Source organism: Portunus trituberculatus, chromosome 47 (genome assembly GCF_017591435.1).
Source record: "Portunus trituberculatus isolate SZX2019 chromosome 47, ASM1759143v1, whole genome shotgun sequence".
In the NCBI taxonomy this organism is placed as follows: domain Eukaryota; kingdom Metazoa; phylum Arthropoda; class Malacostraca; order Decapoda; family Portunidae; genus Portunus; species Portunus trituberculatus.
Window position 1 is genome coordinate 4,529,898 of NC_059301.1, and position 14,589 is coordinate 4,544,486.

General features: G+C 39.7%; 2 protein-coding genes across 7 annotated transcripts in view; one reads left to right on the forward strand and one right to left on the reverse strand.

The window, feature by feature from the left end:
• Positions 1-9,626, reverse strand: part of LOC123520512 (4-hydroxyphenylpyruvate dioxygenase-like protein) — a 64,485-nt gene extending 54,859 nt beyond the window's left edge. The window contains exons 1-3 of one of the 6 annotated variants that reach the window (XM_045282832.1): positions 9,609-9,626; positions 4,501-5,328; positions 4,104-4,267 (exon numbers count right to left, since the gene is read on the reverse strand). In XM_045282832.1, the coding sequence (XP_045138767.1) occupies positions 4,104-4,267; positions 4,501-5,327 (991 nt within the window). In that variant the 5' untranslated portion in view covers position 5,328; positions 9,609-9,626. Of the gene's footprint in view, positions 1-4,103; positions 4,268-4,500; positions 7,523-9,608 lie in introns of those variants that run through there. The other 5 variants (XM_045282830.1, XM_045282829.1, XM_045282831.1 and 2 more) reach the window with 5 other exon arrangements.
• The window catches only part of LOC123520514 (phosphatidylinositol 4-kinase type 2-beta-like), a 43,097-nt gene continuing 37,365 nt past the window's right edge, over positions 8,858-14,589 (forward strand). The window contains exon 1 of the mRNA XM_045282837.1: positions 8,858-8,930. Coding sequence (XP_045138772.1) covers positions 8,873-8,930 — 58 coding nt within the window. The 5' untranslated portion in view covers positions 8,858-8,872. The remainder of the gene's footprint in view (positions 8,931-14,589) is intronic.

The window sequence follows — 14,589 nt, forward strand, 5'->3', positions numbered from 1 at the left end:
ATTAGAAATAACCTTTAAGAGATTACTATACATGGTTTACATCTGTGAGATCTATGCTTTGCCTCCTTGCAGAAAGCAAGTACAGGATATTTTCTGCTATGCTGTGATCAGCAAAAGTGGGTGTTTAACATCTTATCAATTGCATGCAGCAGTTTCCAAAGCAGTTAAGACCTTTATGCCACTTGAGAATACTTAGATAAATCAAAATATGAGGTAAAGAAAAAAAAAGTAAACAATGATGTCTGGTGTACATTCACATTTACTATTTCTTCTCAAATTAGTTTAATAGGTAAGTGATACTATGGAGCTGTTATTGGATGGATTTAACTTTGATAGGCCTAACAAGGCTATCATCCTCCTCTCCCTCTCCATTTTTTTTCTATCACTATCCGATACTTCCTCGTAACGATCTAAACAGCAGAAAATGCCACATGAAACATTCTGAACCCATCTCGAATTCATCAATTCAAAATCCATACGCACAGTTTGTAGTTTGGCTGGCTGTGGTGGCTGTAATCTGTCCTCTCACCAGAAAGGAAGTGCGGGGAGAAAACTTATAGTGCCAAGCGTATGGTCTGAGTTAGGTGTTAGGGTAGGGGTTTCACTTATTGCTGAGGTCAATTTGACCCTCCTTGGGTAAACCCAGGTGCAAGGGAGTAGGTACACCAGGTGCGGTGTCACCCGTTAGGTTCAGTTAGGTTAGTAGTATGTTGTATAATTTGGTATTGTGTAAGTGTTGTGGGGTGCTGTGACGTAACTACCCCAGTAGTGAAGTGAACAGTGTTATTATATGTAATGCATCATCAAGTGTGTGTTGGTGCTACTTGTCCCAGGGTTGTGTCAAGCTCCATCTGCTCACAACCATGCTGAGTCTCTGAATTACCCCTGTAGTGGGTCAAACCACTACAAATTGTTGGCTGTAGCAGTGGGATAGTTCAGTGACTAGTGTGTTTACCACTGTGGTTAGAAAGGTCACTTCTCGATCCTGGTGTGTAGACAGATGGTGAAGTTTTGCATACAACAAACCACAATCGTGGCCAAACTCAGGTACAGGAGAAAAAGAGATAAGAATGATGTGCGGGTGTTTTGTTCATCAGACGTTCAAGTAAGAAAATTTTCAGTCATCTGAAGCTATGAGATGTGCTGTAATGACCTAATGATTTAACAATCTTCTGGTTGCATGTCAGAACCCTTCAGGTCATAAGGAGAAAGAGAAGTGCTGGATAACTTTTGAGATTTTCTTTCTTTTTTTTCTTTTATTTTACCGTTTAATTAAGAGGGAAAGACTTGTGATTTCCTAGAGTTTAATTTGAACCAGGGGTGGAATCCACAAAACTTTAACGATGTGCTACTGACATGCAAGCATACCCCCTACTGAAAATGATATCCACGAATGCATCAAATGTTGGTGGGATGTTGCTAACTAACTACGAGCATCACTAAAAAGCACACCTCCCGAGGCGTAGTAAAGGCATCGCTATCTCTTATGTAAATATCTATGAGCACAAAACCTATCTTTTAGCCTCAGCCAAGCTTTACCACACAAGAAACATGATTTTGTGATGCACATAATGAAATTTTACATGGAACAGCAAAAATAAATATCAAGATGACAGAACAAAATTTCAAATTTCCCCACGCCACCAGCCTACCAGTAGGCAAGTCGCATGGTCAGCAGGCAGCAGCCACACTCACCACAATATGTGTGAACTTCCTACTACTCTAGTAACTGCTGCTATGGAATAAATATTCAACCATAAACCATATATAGTACTAGCCTACTATATTCTGCAAGTGTCTCTTTTCTTTTTTTTTTTGCTGTGATTTAAGTTGTCAAGCTTGCCCGAAATCACTGCACCCCTGACTTAACATCTCTTTCACCAAGGTTAAGGTCTCAATGTTGGTGAATCATTGTCTCCAAGGTTTATTATGAGGTTCAGTAGGCAAAATGAAAGGATTGTTAAGAGTGCTGACAGTGGCGAGTAGTAGCTGTGGGGGCATTATGGTGTATACAAGTTTAGAAACAATATCATACTCCTCAGCCAGGGAGAATCAAAAGCTACTTTGTAATTGGATGTCTTTGCTCATGATGTCATGGTGATGATGTCACACCCTCGGTAGCCAATGAGCACACTTCAATTGGTTAGCGACATCCACGCCCAATAGTGACAAGTGTTCATGGATACCGCTTCTATGACCTCGTCGCGATATTGCTATTAGACCTGTTCGTCAGTTAGGGCTTCATTACTACCAACAAGTTTAGTGTATTCCACCCCTGGAAAGCCACACGGACTGAAGGGTTTCGATCCCACTCTGAGGCCTGAACCTTAAATAGCAAAATTTATAATAACTATGAGGGACTTTTTTTTTCTCTTTACCTCCACTAATGTGAGTAATATTTTTATTCTTTTGGCAAGCAAACAAAATTTTAAACCGCAAACATGGAAAATAAATTTGTAGGTCCATGGCTAGGTGACCAGGCAAGGAGGAGGAGAGCTAAACCAAACGCTGCAATTACAGCCACCACAGCCAGCCGAACTACAAACTATGCAAGTGGATTTTGAAGTGGTGAATCAGAGAGGGGTTCAAAATGCTTCATGTGGCATTTTCTGCTATTTGGATCATTACATCCTTTCCTCCTTTATCATAGCTTCTTTCATATCCTTCCTATATTAATGCATACTAATAATGTGCATGTATTTACCAAGTTATATTTACCTTGCTGTGATATACAGGAAAAGAACCATACTTAGGCTCATGCTGTCCCATCTAAGTTCCTTTTTTGCACCCAACTTTTTCTTATATTCATGGATTGTTTTTGCATACACAGTCACATTATCAAGTTCGTTCCAAGCTGTAATACTTCTATGTGGGAAACTATGTATTCTTTTTAGTTCCTACTATGCCTTCTTCTATCACTTTTGTCCCTTATCACTAGATTCCTTCTATCAATTATCTCTATACCTTCTTAGATTCTATATACTGTTATCAAGTTTCCTCTCTGCCTCCTGTTTTCTAAAGTAACTAGTCCCATTTCTCTCGATCTTTCTTCATATGGGAGATCATTTACGTTGAGTGGAGGGTACTGTCTTGGGTTTGTCATGACATGTTGGTGTTGTGTGGGCAAGCTAGCTCAGCCGAAGGCAGAATAATGAATGATTTAGATATTATGGAGATAAGAGGAAAGTATGATAGCATATGCACATAGTTTAATTTGTAACAAGTTGTTGTTGATCTGATAGTTACACATGGCTACAGGTGAAACCTATTTGTGATTGAACTTTGTCCTTGTTTCCCTAAACATATGTATCGTTATATATATTCAAATAGTGTTTTAATTAATTTGCCTCACAAGAAGTGTAATTTATGAATATACATGACACCAGTTGAGTTGAAGATTCATATTAGTTTGGTTTATGTATTATTGCCAGCCATTAGTTCTCTGGGTACTTACACAGTATAGAAGTACCACAAATGAGTGGGAATTTTGACAGTACACATATAGTATTCTATTTCTAGGTATCTAATAATGACTGATACTTAAAAACTAGGTTCAAATTGAAGAGTGACGCAAAAGGAAAATTCTGAAGGCAATGATAAAAATTTTGGTTTTAAAGTTTCAACTATCTATTGGTCTTGTACCAATTCTATATTTGGTAGTACTATTTCTACACTAAATAACTGAAAAGGCATAATTCCATTATTTATCTATGTTCTTCAGTACAGTGCATGCCAATTATGCTATCCAAAAGTTTGCCAAATTCCATTACAAATTTGAAACAAGAAACTGCATAGCAATATATTTAAGATAAGACAATGTAAATATGATGGCAGATACTTTAAAAAAGAATTATACATAAATAAATAAAACAAATAAATAAACAAATAATAATTAAAAAGCAAATAATTTTTTATAACATTGAGTATGCAAGCCCACTCACTCCATCATCTCAATCCATGAAATTAGGTATCAAAATTTCATAATTATATAATTTTCTGTGTCTTCACTGGACTTGATCCAAGAAATTGCTCAGATCTTGATGGAATTCACCTTATTGCTCTAAATGGTGCAGGAAACAAGAAGCAACATGTAGAAAACTCACCATACCCAACTAAAGGTTCTGCTAAGACTATCTTTAATGAAGAGTCCTCTTCAGAAGCTGAGGGTACAGTCAAGCCAACTTCAGCACACCTCCAGTACTCCATGGCCTTGATTCGCATGCCAATATTTTCAGCAAGCACAAAACCTTCTTTACTGGTGTCAGCCCTGCCAACAAATCACTGTGTAACGACAATTCATAATATTGCAAGAAAACTTATTCATTTATTCATTAGGATCTCTCAGTTTCTCCATTTTTGCATCAATGACTACTCCTTGATACATTTATCTCCATTTACATAAATTTCTTTTTATGCAGCCTGCACAGTCATATAGATTCTCATTCACAAATCATCATTGTCACCTTTCTCTTAAACTACTTAAAAAAAATGTATATTTACCTATTTGCTGCAAATCTTTTCATGCCAAAACAGTGCTGATACCAGTCAATCAGTCCCTCTGACTTCCCAGACTCACAAGCAAGTGCTATGTGGTCAAAATGAGTAAACAAAGGCTCACCATTCAGGTTATCATTTAAACAGATATTTGAATAATTTGTAACTGGTTGTTGCTGGAGTCCATTTACAGTAGTGTGCTCCCCTCCATCACTTTTAGAGTTTAAAGAACAGGATTTGTTATTGTCAATCTGAAAGCTTTGAAATCCAGGAAGGAATTCCCCAGAATAATTTTGCTTGTCAATCAGAGTGTGGACAACATTACCAAGGCAGGAAGTTACAATTGAGTACTTGACTTGCCCATGGGAATCTTTTAAAATTGTTGGCTTCCGCAGAACACGACCTCCTTGTGTCTCCACTCTTTTGGTTACTTCATCCACATCTCTCACCACAAGGGCAACATTGAATACAGAATCAATGGCATGTGATGTCTGGTCTTGACAACAAAACACTGTCCAGTGTTCAAGATCATTGAAAAGATCATTGCTTACAATTAAAGGACTCTCAGAAGACAAATTAGTTTGTCCATTGACAAGTTTTTTTCCTTTGTCAAAATTGCCACTGACGTCATCAGTCACATTGTTAAGATGTTTCTTGTCCTTTTTTCTCTTTGTAATGACAAACACAGCAGAGCCATGCTTCAGTGCCCACTTTGTTGACAGTGGGGTGAGATGCCTTGCTATCAAGGTAAAACTAAAGCTTTTAATTAATGTATTTAACAGATCATTTTCCTCGCCTACACAGATCTCCACATGATGCAGGGCACTGCACATTCTGCAAAAATAAAATGATGTGGTTAGATAATAAATATCAAATAAACACATAAAACCAAAACTACAAATAAGATTACATCATGTAATTTGAGACATAGGGAATAAAGGACACATGTCTCCATACATTAAAAAAGGCAACCATATAGAAAAATAGGTATAACTAGAGTTTCCCATCAGTCTCACTGACATGAAAAAGAGTGTAACACAGGAAAGTAGACATCTTTCTAAGACACTTTTGGCCAGATTATCAGTCTGCCCATTTCCATTTCCTCAGTAAAGATTCTAGAGAGACCTCTTATTGTCAAGGTATTAGCAGATGTGCTCCTCTCTTTCTCCCTGCTCATTATTGTGTTGATACTCATAAAAATTACACAAACTTTGAACACTAGAGAATTAGTGCATTTTGCATGTATTGAAATGATTTACATTTACATAAACAATGTCAGATATGTTGATGTACACTAGGTTTAGCAGAAAATATCAGGTGAATCCTTCTTCTGGCTGCCATGGGGACATTATCAAATGAAGCCCGCCATATTCTAGTTTGACTACAAACCTCTTCAGTACACAGCAGCATGTTCACTTTACATAGGTAGAGTTTGCCATAAACATGAGTAAGGAAGAGCTACAGTGCACTGCTACTTGGCTATAAGATTGGAATATGTTCTTAGAAACAATAGTAAAGCCAATCCATAATAATGGGGTTGGTGTTGTTAGTGCCCCTGCCAGCCACTGCCAATCAAATTTTCTAGCCATTACTTAAAAATTACCAAAGAAATAAACATATATACAGTGCAAATTTACAATCTACAAATGAAATAGAAATCCATCAAATAACAGGGGTGCAAAAAAGGAACTATAAAGACTCTAAAGTCAACAGCTGAGCGAAGGCTAATGAAGAACCCACTTCTGTGGTTGGTGGGGGAGGGAGGGCATGATATCCAGGGGGTGGCTGGTGGCAGCCTAGCCAAGGACAAGTAGAGTTCCTAAATGCCTCTTTAATACAGTGAAAAATAATACTTCCTGCAGGTTACAAGCATTTGTAAGATGCCTAGGAGGTTTCATCTGATTCTATAATCAATTACTAATATAATATCAAGGAAAACTTTGAAATTAAGCATGAAATAAGTGAAGAGGCTGACAAAGTTCATGAAGAACCACCATTAGTTAGTTTTTCTGACACTCGATCTCTTTATGCACGGTTTGAGCAGCCTCCTCGTGGTTTCCAGGCATGAAGAGGCAGAGGTTATTTGATAATATGGCCGTTTTCTTCTATACACTCTAGAAAATTACTCATCTAGTATTAATGCTAATAAATAAGTATATAGAATACAAAAATCACTGCATTAAGTTTTGTTTGATCTTAGCTTAGTTTAGGTTTAGTTAGAATGTACTAATGGTTGCATATGCGTAGAACACAAAAATCTTTGCATTTAGATAATACTTAAATCTAGGGATTTTCCCAATATCTTGACATTTTTTTCTGACAGTCTGGAGTGCTCATTTCGTATTCTAGGCATTAAAATACAACCATTAATGCATTCCATGCAACGTAATGTCAGAGTGACGCCTTTCTAAATGTTTACCAAAAAATATAAAGATCAGAACCTATTTTTTTCTTTATTGAATCTTTCTGATTTTCATAAAGCAAAACTTCATCATGTGATGAATTATGTGATACACACACACAGATACACAAACACTGGATGACTAAAACCCAATTCCTGTCTTACTAAACTTTTATAGCATTCCCTACTTTCTCAATGATTGGTTACACATAGGACTTAAGACTGCAACCTAGTGACGTAATGAGTGTGTTAATATGTTGACCCCCACTATGGTATAACACTTGTTCTGTATTTCTTGTATTACCCAAGGTTATTACACAATATTGTTTCGAGCATGAAGTTGTGTAAACGCCCACTCGTATATATATTCCCTCCTTCAGTTATCTTAATAAAAATTCATTCCTATTCTTGGAATATAGAACGCTAACGTCATATAAATAAGCGAGATGTGGTGCAGAGGACGTGGAGGAGCAGAGAGAGCTGCTGCACCCAGAAAGGCAGGCACACGGCGGCCGTCGGCCGAAGTCACCGTAGGGAAGTTTGTTTATGTTTACATTACATCATCACCAAGGGAAACCAAGCGTTGTATTTTCAGCAATTTATCTCCTTTGAATGGCCTCTACTGGCAGTAATTAAAGTAATCCAAGAGTTTTTACAATTCTGGTGATAACTTAACAAAGTTATAAGTAATGGAAAACACCCATTAGGTAGTACTCTGCTGTGGGGAAAAATCGTATTAAACACAAAGAATACATAAGTATTCAACATCAGCTAGTTTTATTATATATTACTGTCCCTAAGGTTCGAAATTTTTATTAAATTAATACATTATTCTATGTGCTTGGACGTGCTACATGTGCTTTTGGAAGACTACTTGTGACTACAGACGGAATGACATTCTGCTTGGACGCAAGAAAGGGGTACATTCATTCAACCTCCTAGGAATGACGCAATTAAGCGCCAAGCAGAGTGTGTTATTCGCCACGTGTGTGTGTGTGTGTGTGTCAGGACCACTTATACACTACACGAATAAATAAAACTGCAATTTCTCACAGTATCTAAGCATCTTCGTTTTTTCTCTATTCATCAAACTTTGGCTTCAGCTTTCGTAATTCTATATCATAACCTTAATTAAGTTACAGAGCCAATCTATTCAATAAAAAATTTAATATAATTGATGACAAAATAATTTCCATTGATATACTATTCTACCTATCTATAAAAAAAAAAAAAGTACATACCGGTGACACACAATAGACTTGCTTTGGTTTTATGGGAGAAACTATAAATGAACTGAAATTAGGGAACGGAATAACAATTAAGTATATCAAAGAATTGAAAAGAAAATAAGAAAGAAGGAAGTATGAGTATTGAATTAATGTACACTTGGTTGTAATTTGAATCTAATAAGTTCAAGCATACACTAATTGTTGTAATTATGTCAGTTTCTCTCTCTCTCTCTCTCTCTCTCTCTCTCTCTCTCTCTCTCTCTCTCTCTCTCTCTCTTTTACATATATATTTTCAAAGATTCTTAATAAATCCTCCAGCATGAGGTAAACCAAATAGACTAGTCTTTCTCTCAGTTTTAATATAACCAGGAAGGTGAGAGCAGGCAAATAGGCGCGGTGAGTGCGAAGGTTTTTTTTTTTTTTTTTTTCTCTTTTTTTTCTTTCTTCGTGCTCCTGTTGCAAGAATGGGGAAAAGATAAAAAGAAAGATTATGACAGAATAACACTGAGGCCATTGCACTGAAACCTCTCTCTATAGTCAATCACATCCTTTTACCATAGAATAAGGTGATGAACTTGTCTGTCAATTACTGAAACTAGATATGAGTACCAGTTCGAAGATTGTGTGCTAGGTAGGAATTGAAGGAGAGAAGGGAAGGAGCCGTGAAGTAAACAGTGATTTGCGTACACGACTATCCAAACTTCTGCCTAAGGAAACCCAGATAGAGGAAAAGAAGATACTAGTAATAATGGCCGCCGCAATTGAAGTGGAGATGGAAGAGGTATACTGGAATGAAGTAATTGAAGGTAGAGAGAGAGAGAGAGAGAGAGAGAGAGAGAGAGAGAGAGAGAGAGAGAGAAGTGTATGTGTGTGTTTTAACCAAATTGCTGAACCATCTTTGCTCAAGTTTGCATTGTCATACCTTTTTTTCACTCCCCCATTTGTTTATTTATTTTCATTATAAATATTTTTCGTTATTTATTGTACGTTATCGTAATACATTGTGTTAGGTTGGCAGCATTGATCATCAGCAGTTCCGTGTAGGGTGAGTCATGTATTCAGATTATGTATGTGTGTGTGTGTGTGTGTGTGTGTGTGTGTGTGTGTGTGTGTGTGTGTAATGTGCATTATTAGTTTTCCCTGTTTTTTTTCCCGTTACATTTTGCATTGTGAGAAATATTCCTCTCTACATTTTGGTATGGGAATAAGTGGCTTTCAGTCTCACGTATTTAACTGCCAGGATAAAAAAAAAAAAAAAATTAAATAAAAAAAAAAAAATAAATAAATAAAAAACTTGGTGACTATTGAAGTAAGCTGATGAACGAGCTGTAACATGACGTTAGATACAGACATAACCTGTTTTTTAATGTTGTTTAGTATCATAGGCACTCATACAAGATAACGACCATTGCGTGTTGGATGACAATTGGTAAAGGAACAAGCAAATGATTTTAAACATAATTATCGCCATGTCTCCTACTCACTAGATATGAAGTTCGGTCATTTCCGGCGTAGTGCTTTTTGGCCCACTACTATTGTGTACACAGCCTCGTTTTGAAACGAAGAGCGCGCCCCTGCAGGATTACGTATGTATGTCCGCATCGATCTCTGCTCTCAGAAAAAAAAAGGGGGATGGAAGTGCACTTAACAATTTTCTCTTTCAAAATGGATTGTTTAGGTACTCGTTATGTATGCGTGTTTACACGTGCATGCAAACATTATGTCGAATGCATATATAGGTAGTGTTTCTCATTCCTGACACGGATAGGTCGGTACTCGGTACGTGTCACACAGCCTCATAGACGAGTTTCCTTCTATGATGATGCAATTATTTTTTTGTCGAACGTGTGCAATTATATATAAGAAATATGATCCCTCCACAACGTGCAGCAATACATACTCGCACGGTACAACTGTGACGGCTACGGCCCAGCTGGTCTGCCTCCTGGAGCAGCAGGTGAAAGATATCACGAAAGTTTTCGCTGGATGTAAATTTCACTGTGCATCATTGACTGAGAAAGATTTCATAAAAAAATAATCCAAATCATCATACTTAGGCTGATACAATACTAGGATGCAAGTAATGCAACACTAAATGATAAGCTCAGGTGTGATTTGGACAGCACCGCGGAAATAAGAGGTGATTAACACTGGGTGGCAGTGGCAGGAGCCTTGCTCTCACTGTTCCATGGTTAGTTGACGTTGTCTGTGATAGTGGAAGTGACGGTCGCGGCGCTGGCTTGCCATTTAGTGCAACCCGTGCTCTTGTGTTCCACTGATGAGAAAGCCACATTTTAACTAGATATCCGCATCAAATACGTATATACTGTATTCCTAGTGCTGCCAGGTAATGATGGATTGTTTAAAAAGCCTTGATTCGTGAAGATATTTAACAAGCAAGTCATGGATAGAGCCATCATAACTTCTGGAAAGCTGATTTTTTTTTAAAGAAAGCACGGGGCAGGATGTGTGTAGTGCAGAGGTGTGAAGTTGCTGGTAGATATATGGTGGATCTCAGGCCACAGAGTGTTGGCACTGCTCCGTATGTGAACCAACTCTCAGATTATCTATCAGCAGGGGTGCCTCGCATGAAGGTTGAGGACACTTTCACTGACAACTTTGCCTTGACTGGACAGGCTGTACAGTAGTTGGGTGGGCTGGGTCTTAAAGCAGCATATCTTTAGGACTTAAGCCTGTCAGCTTATTACTGCTGTGGTAAAGTGATTTTTTCAAAGTTTTCATTAGTGCACGATTGTAATTGAAGTTATCAGATCTAGTCAATTTCAGTAGTAAAGCAAATAAATGCACGGCGTGTCACGTAGGATAGTAAGTACGTATATAGGTAATATGCACGTGCACAGAGTATGGTATCTGTCAAGTGATGAGCACGTGTAGGGCGCGTCCAGCTTCACACTACCATGTGCACCGCTACCACATAGTCTATAATTACTAGTGTCGGTGTTGTCTATTATGATGAGAGCGAGGGATGGAGGGTAGCTATTATGCCATGCAAGTGAAGCTTGAAATGAACCATAAACTGTGCTGTATTTAGTGTCACTATTGGGTATATAGTCAAGATTACGGAATTTTTCAACATCCTTCATTTCTGTTACCTTCTTGAATTAAGTACCTTTATGAAATACATTAGAATAAAGATATTTGAAATCAAATTATCATAAATAATCAAATAGATAAATAAGATTGGGGCACTACATCAATATATCATTGGCACTTTTGTCACTTGTTTGGCCTAATGTTTCTCAGCCAAGATGCATAATAACGAAACTACAGAATAACTTTTGGTGGAGGCATGAACGTAAGAATCTAGGCTGCGGTTATACGGTGAGAGCGTGAGGAATGCAGTCTGCCGAGTGACGCATAAGCCGTGAGGGAAAAGCCGTCCATGGCCAGACTCCAGCAGACACCACTGAAGGGTTCCTGCGCCGTGCCGCTCATGTGTCACTTCATTACCATGCCGCTCTCATTATATCGACTTGTAGGCATCTTTCACATGTCCAATGAAGGGTTGTTGCGTCATCAATCATAACACACACACACACACACACACACACACACACACCCACACCACGTAGTGTAGTGGTTAGCACGCTCGATTCACAATCGAGAGGGCCGGGTGCGAGTCCCGGCGCGGCGAGGCAAATGGGCAAGCCTCTTATTGTGTAGCCCCTGATCACCTAGCAGTAAATAGGTACGGGATGTAACTCGAGGGATTGTGGCCTCGCTTTCCCGGTGTGTGGAGTGTTGTGGTCTCAGTCCTACCCGAAGATCGGTCTATGAGCTCTGAGCTCGCTCCGTAATGGGGAAGACTGACTGGGTGACCAGCAGGTGACCGTGGTGAATTACACACCGCGTAGTGTAGTGGTTAGCACGCTCGACTCACAATCGAGAAAAGCCGGGTTCGAATCCCGGTAAGCGGCGAGACAAATGGGCAAGCCTCTTATTGTGTAGCCCCTGTTTACCTAGCAGTAATTAGGTACGGGATGTAACTCGAGGGGTTGTGGCCTCGCATTCCCGGTGTGTGGAGTGTGTTGTGGTCTCAGTCCTACCCGAAGATCGGTCTATGAGCTCTGAGCTCGCTCTGGGGCTCTGGGGAAGACTGGCTGGGTGACCAGCAGGCGACCGTGGTGAATTACACACCGCGTAGTGTAGTGGTTAGCACGCTCGACTCACAATCGAGAAGGCCGGGTTCGAATCCCGATAAGCGGCGAGGCAAATGGGGAAGTCTCTTAATGTGTGGCTCCTGTTCACCTAGCAGTAAATAGGTACGGGATGTAACTCGAGGGGATGTGGCTTCGCTTTCCCGGTGTGTGGAGTGTTATGTGGTCTCAGTCCTACCCGAAGATCTATGAGGTCTATCAGCTCTGAGGTCGCTCCGTAATGGGGAAGGCTGATTGGGTGACCAGCAGACGACCGAGGTGAATCACACACACTAAACACACACCGCGTAGTGTAGTGGTTAGCACGCTCGACTCACAATCGAGAGGGCCGGGTTCGAGTCCCGGCGCGGCGAGGCAAATGGGCAAGCCTCTTAATGTGTAGCCCCTGTTCACCTAGCAGTAAGTAGGTACGGGATGTAACTCGAGGGGTTGTGGCCTCGCTTTCCCGGTGTGTGGAGTGTTATGGTCTCAGTTCTACCCGAAGATCGGGCTCTGAGCTCGCTCCGTAATGGGGAAGACTGGCTGGGTGACCAGCAGGCGACCGAGATGAATTACACACACACCTTAATATAAGAAACTTAATGTTAAGAGGGCATAAGAGAATAAAGGTAAAACTACAAGGGGTCCTCCTTTTGCCAAATATGGCCGTTTGTCTCCTTAGAATCTTTAGGAAATGCGAAATTTGATCTTATTGGTATCCACGACCAACTCAACGAATACAAACTTAATCTAAGCCAACATAGTCTTGAAACTAACCTAACCTAACCTAGAGCTAATCTAGCTCCTCGTCTTGTGTGATTTGTTGATTTTCCAAAGCATCAATATGAGTCAATAATAGACGAGCGCGCGAAAAAATAGATAAATAAATAAACGTGAAGTACAGTGACTACATATAATACCACAGCATGCAGATGTGTCATGCGCTTCTGGTAAGGACCGATAGTAAACATAAACCGAAAAAAAAAAAAAAAAAAACGGAGAAGATATCGTGATATACAGAAAGATTATTTAGTGCACTTTTATCGTACAAAACGTTTTGCCGCAGTCTGCCAGCTAAAAGTGAAATCCAAGGCGGTCTGTGTGAGTCTGCTGGGCAAAGACTCAATTTTTTACACAAGTTGCTTTTGTTTATTGTGGCGATTAATTGAACGGTGGAAGACGCGGCAACATGTCATATTTCGGTTTCCTGCTGTTTGTTGGTCTGATACAATGTTATTCTCTAAGTTTCACACTCACTCAGGTCTCTCATGCAGTCTTTGCGTCATTATTTATTTTTTTTATTTACGAGGGACAACTGGCCAAGGACAACAAAAAAGGAAAAGAAAAAAACACTGGGTTGTCAATTTTCTTAAAGGTCAAGTAAGTTATCCGAAGTGTCTTGAAACCTTCCCCTTAAGATAAGTCAAGTCGTAAGAAGATGGAAACACAGAAGCAGGCAGGGAGTTCCAGAGTTTACCAGAGAAAGGTATAAATGATTGAGAGTACTGGTTAACTCTTATACTAGAAAATTGGACGGAATAGGGATGAAAGGAAGGAGAAAGCCTTGTGCAGCGAGACTGCAGAAGGAGGGGAGGCATGCACTTAGCAGTAGAGCAGTTAGCATGAAAGTAGCGATAAAAGGTAGGAAGAGATACAACATTCCGGCGGTAAGAAAGAGGCTGAAGACAGTCAGTCAGAGGAGAGGAGAAAGTTATCTGGAAGGTTGTGTCGAGTTGCTAGATGGAGGAATTGAGCTTTTGAGGCATTAAACACTACTAAGTTTTCTCTGCCCCAATCAGAAATCTTTGAAAGATCAGAAATTCGGCGTTCTGTGGCATCCCTGCGTGATCTGTTGACTTCCTGAAGGGTTAATCGTCTCTGAAAAGACGTAGAAAAGTGTAGGGTGGTATCATCAGTGTAGGAATGGATAGAACAAGAAGTTTAGTTAAAAGATTATTGATGAATAATAGAAAGTGGGTGATAAGACAGAACCCTGAGGAACACCATTGCTAATAGATTTGGGATAACAGTGGCCGTCTACCACGGCTTCAGTGTTAATCTTATAATTGGGCCTGCGACGTTTGGCGACGCCGCAACCGGGTTATTCCCGATAGGTCTTCCCCCTCAGCGGCCTTCATATTTGTGTCGGACTATAGGTGAACATGGGCTACACATTAATAAGAGGCTTGCCCATTTGCCTCGCCGCCTCCGGGACTCGAACCCGGATCCTCTCGATTGTGAGTCGAGCGTACTAACCACTACACTACGTGTGTGTGTGTGTGTGTGTATTCACCTAGTTGTATTCACC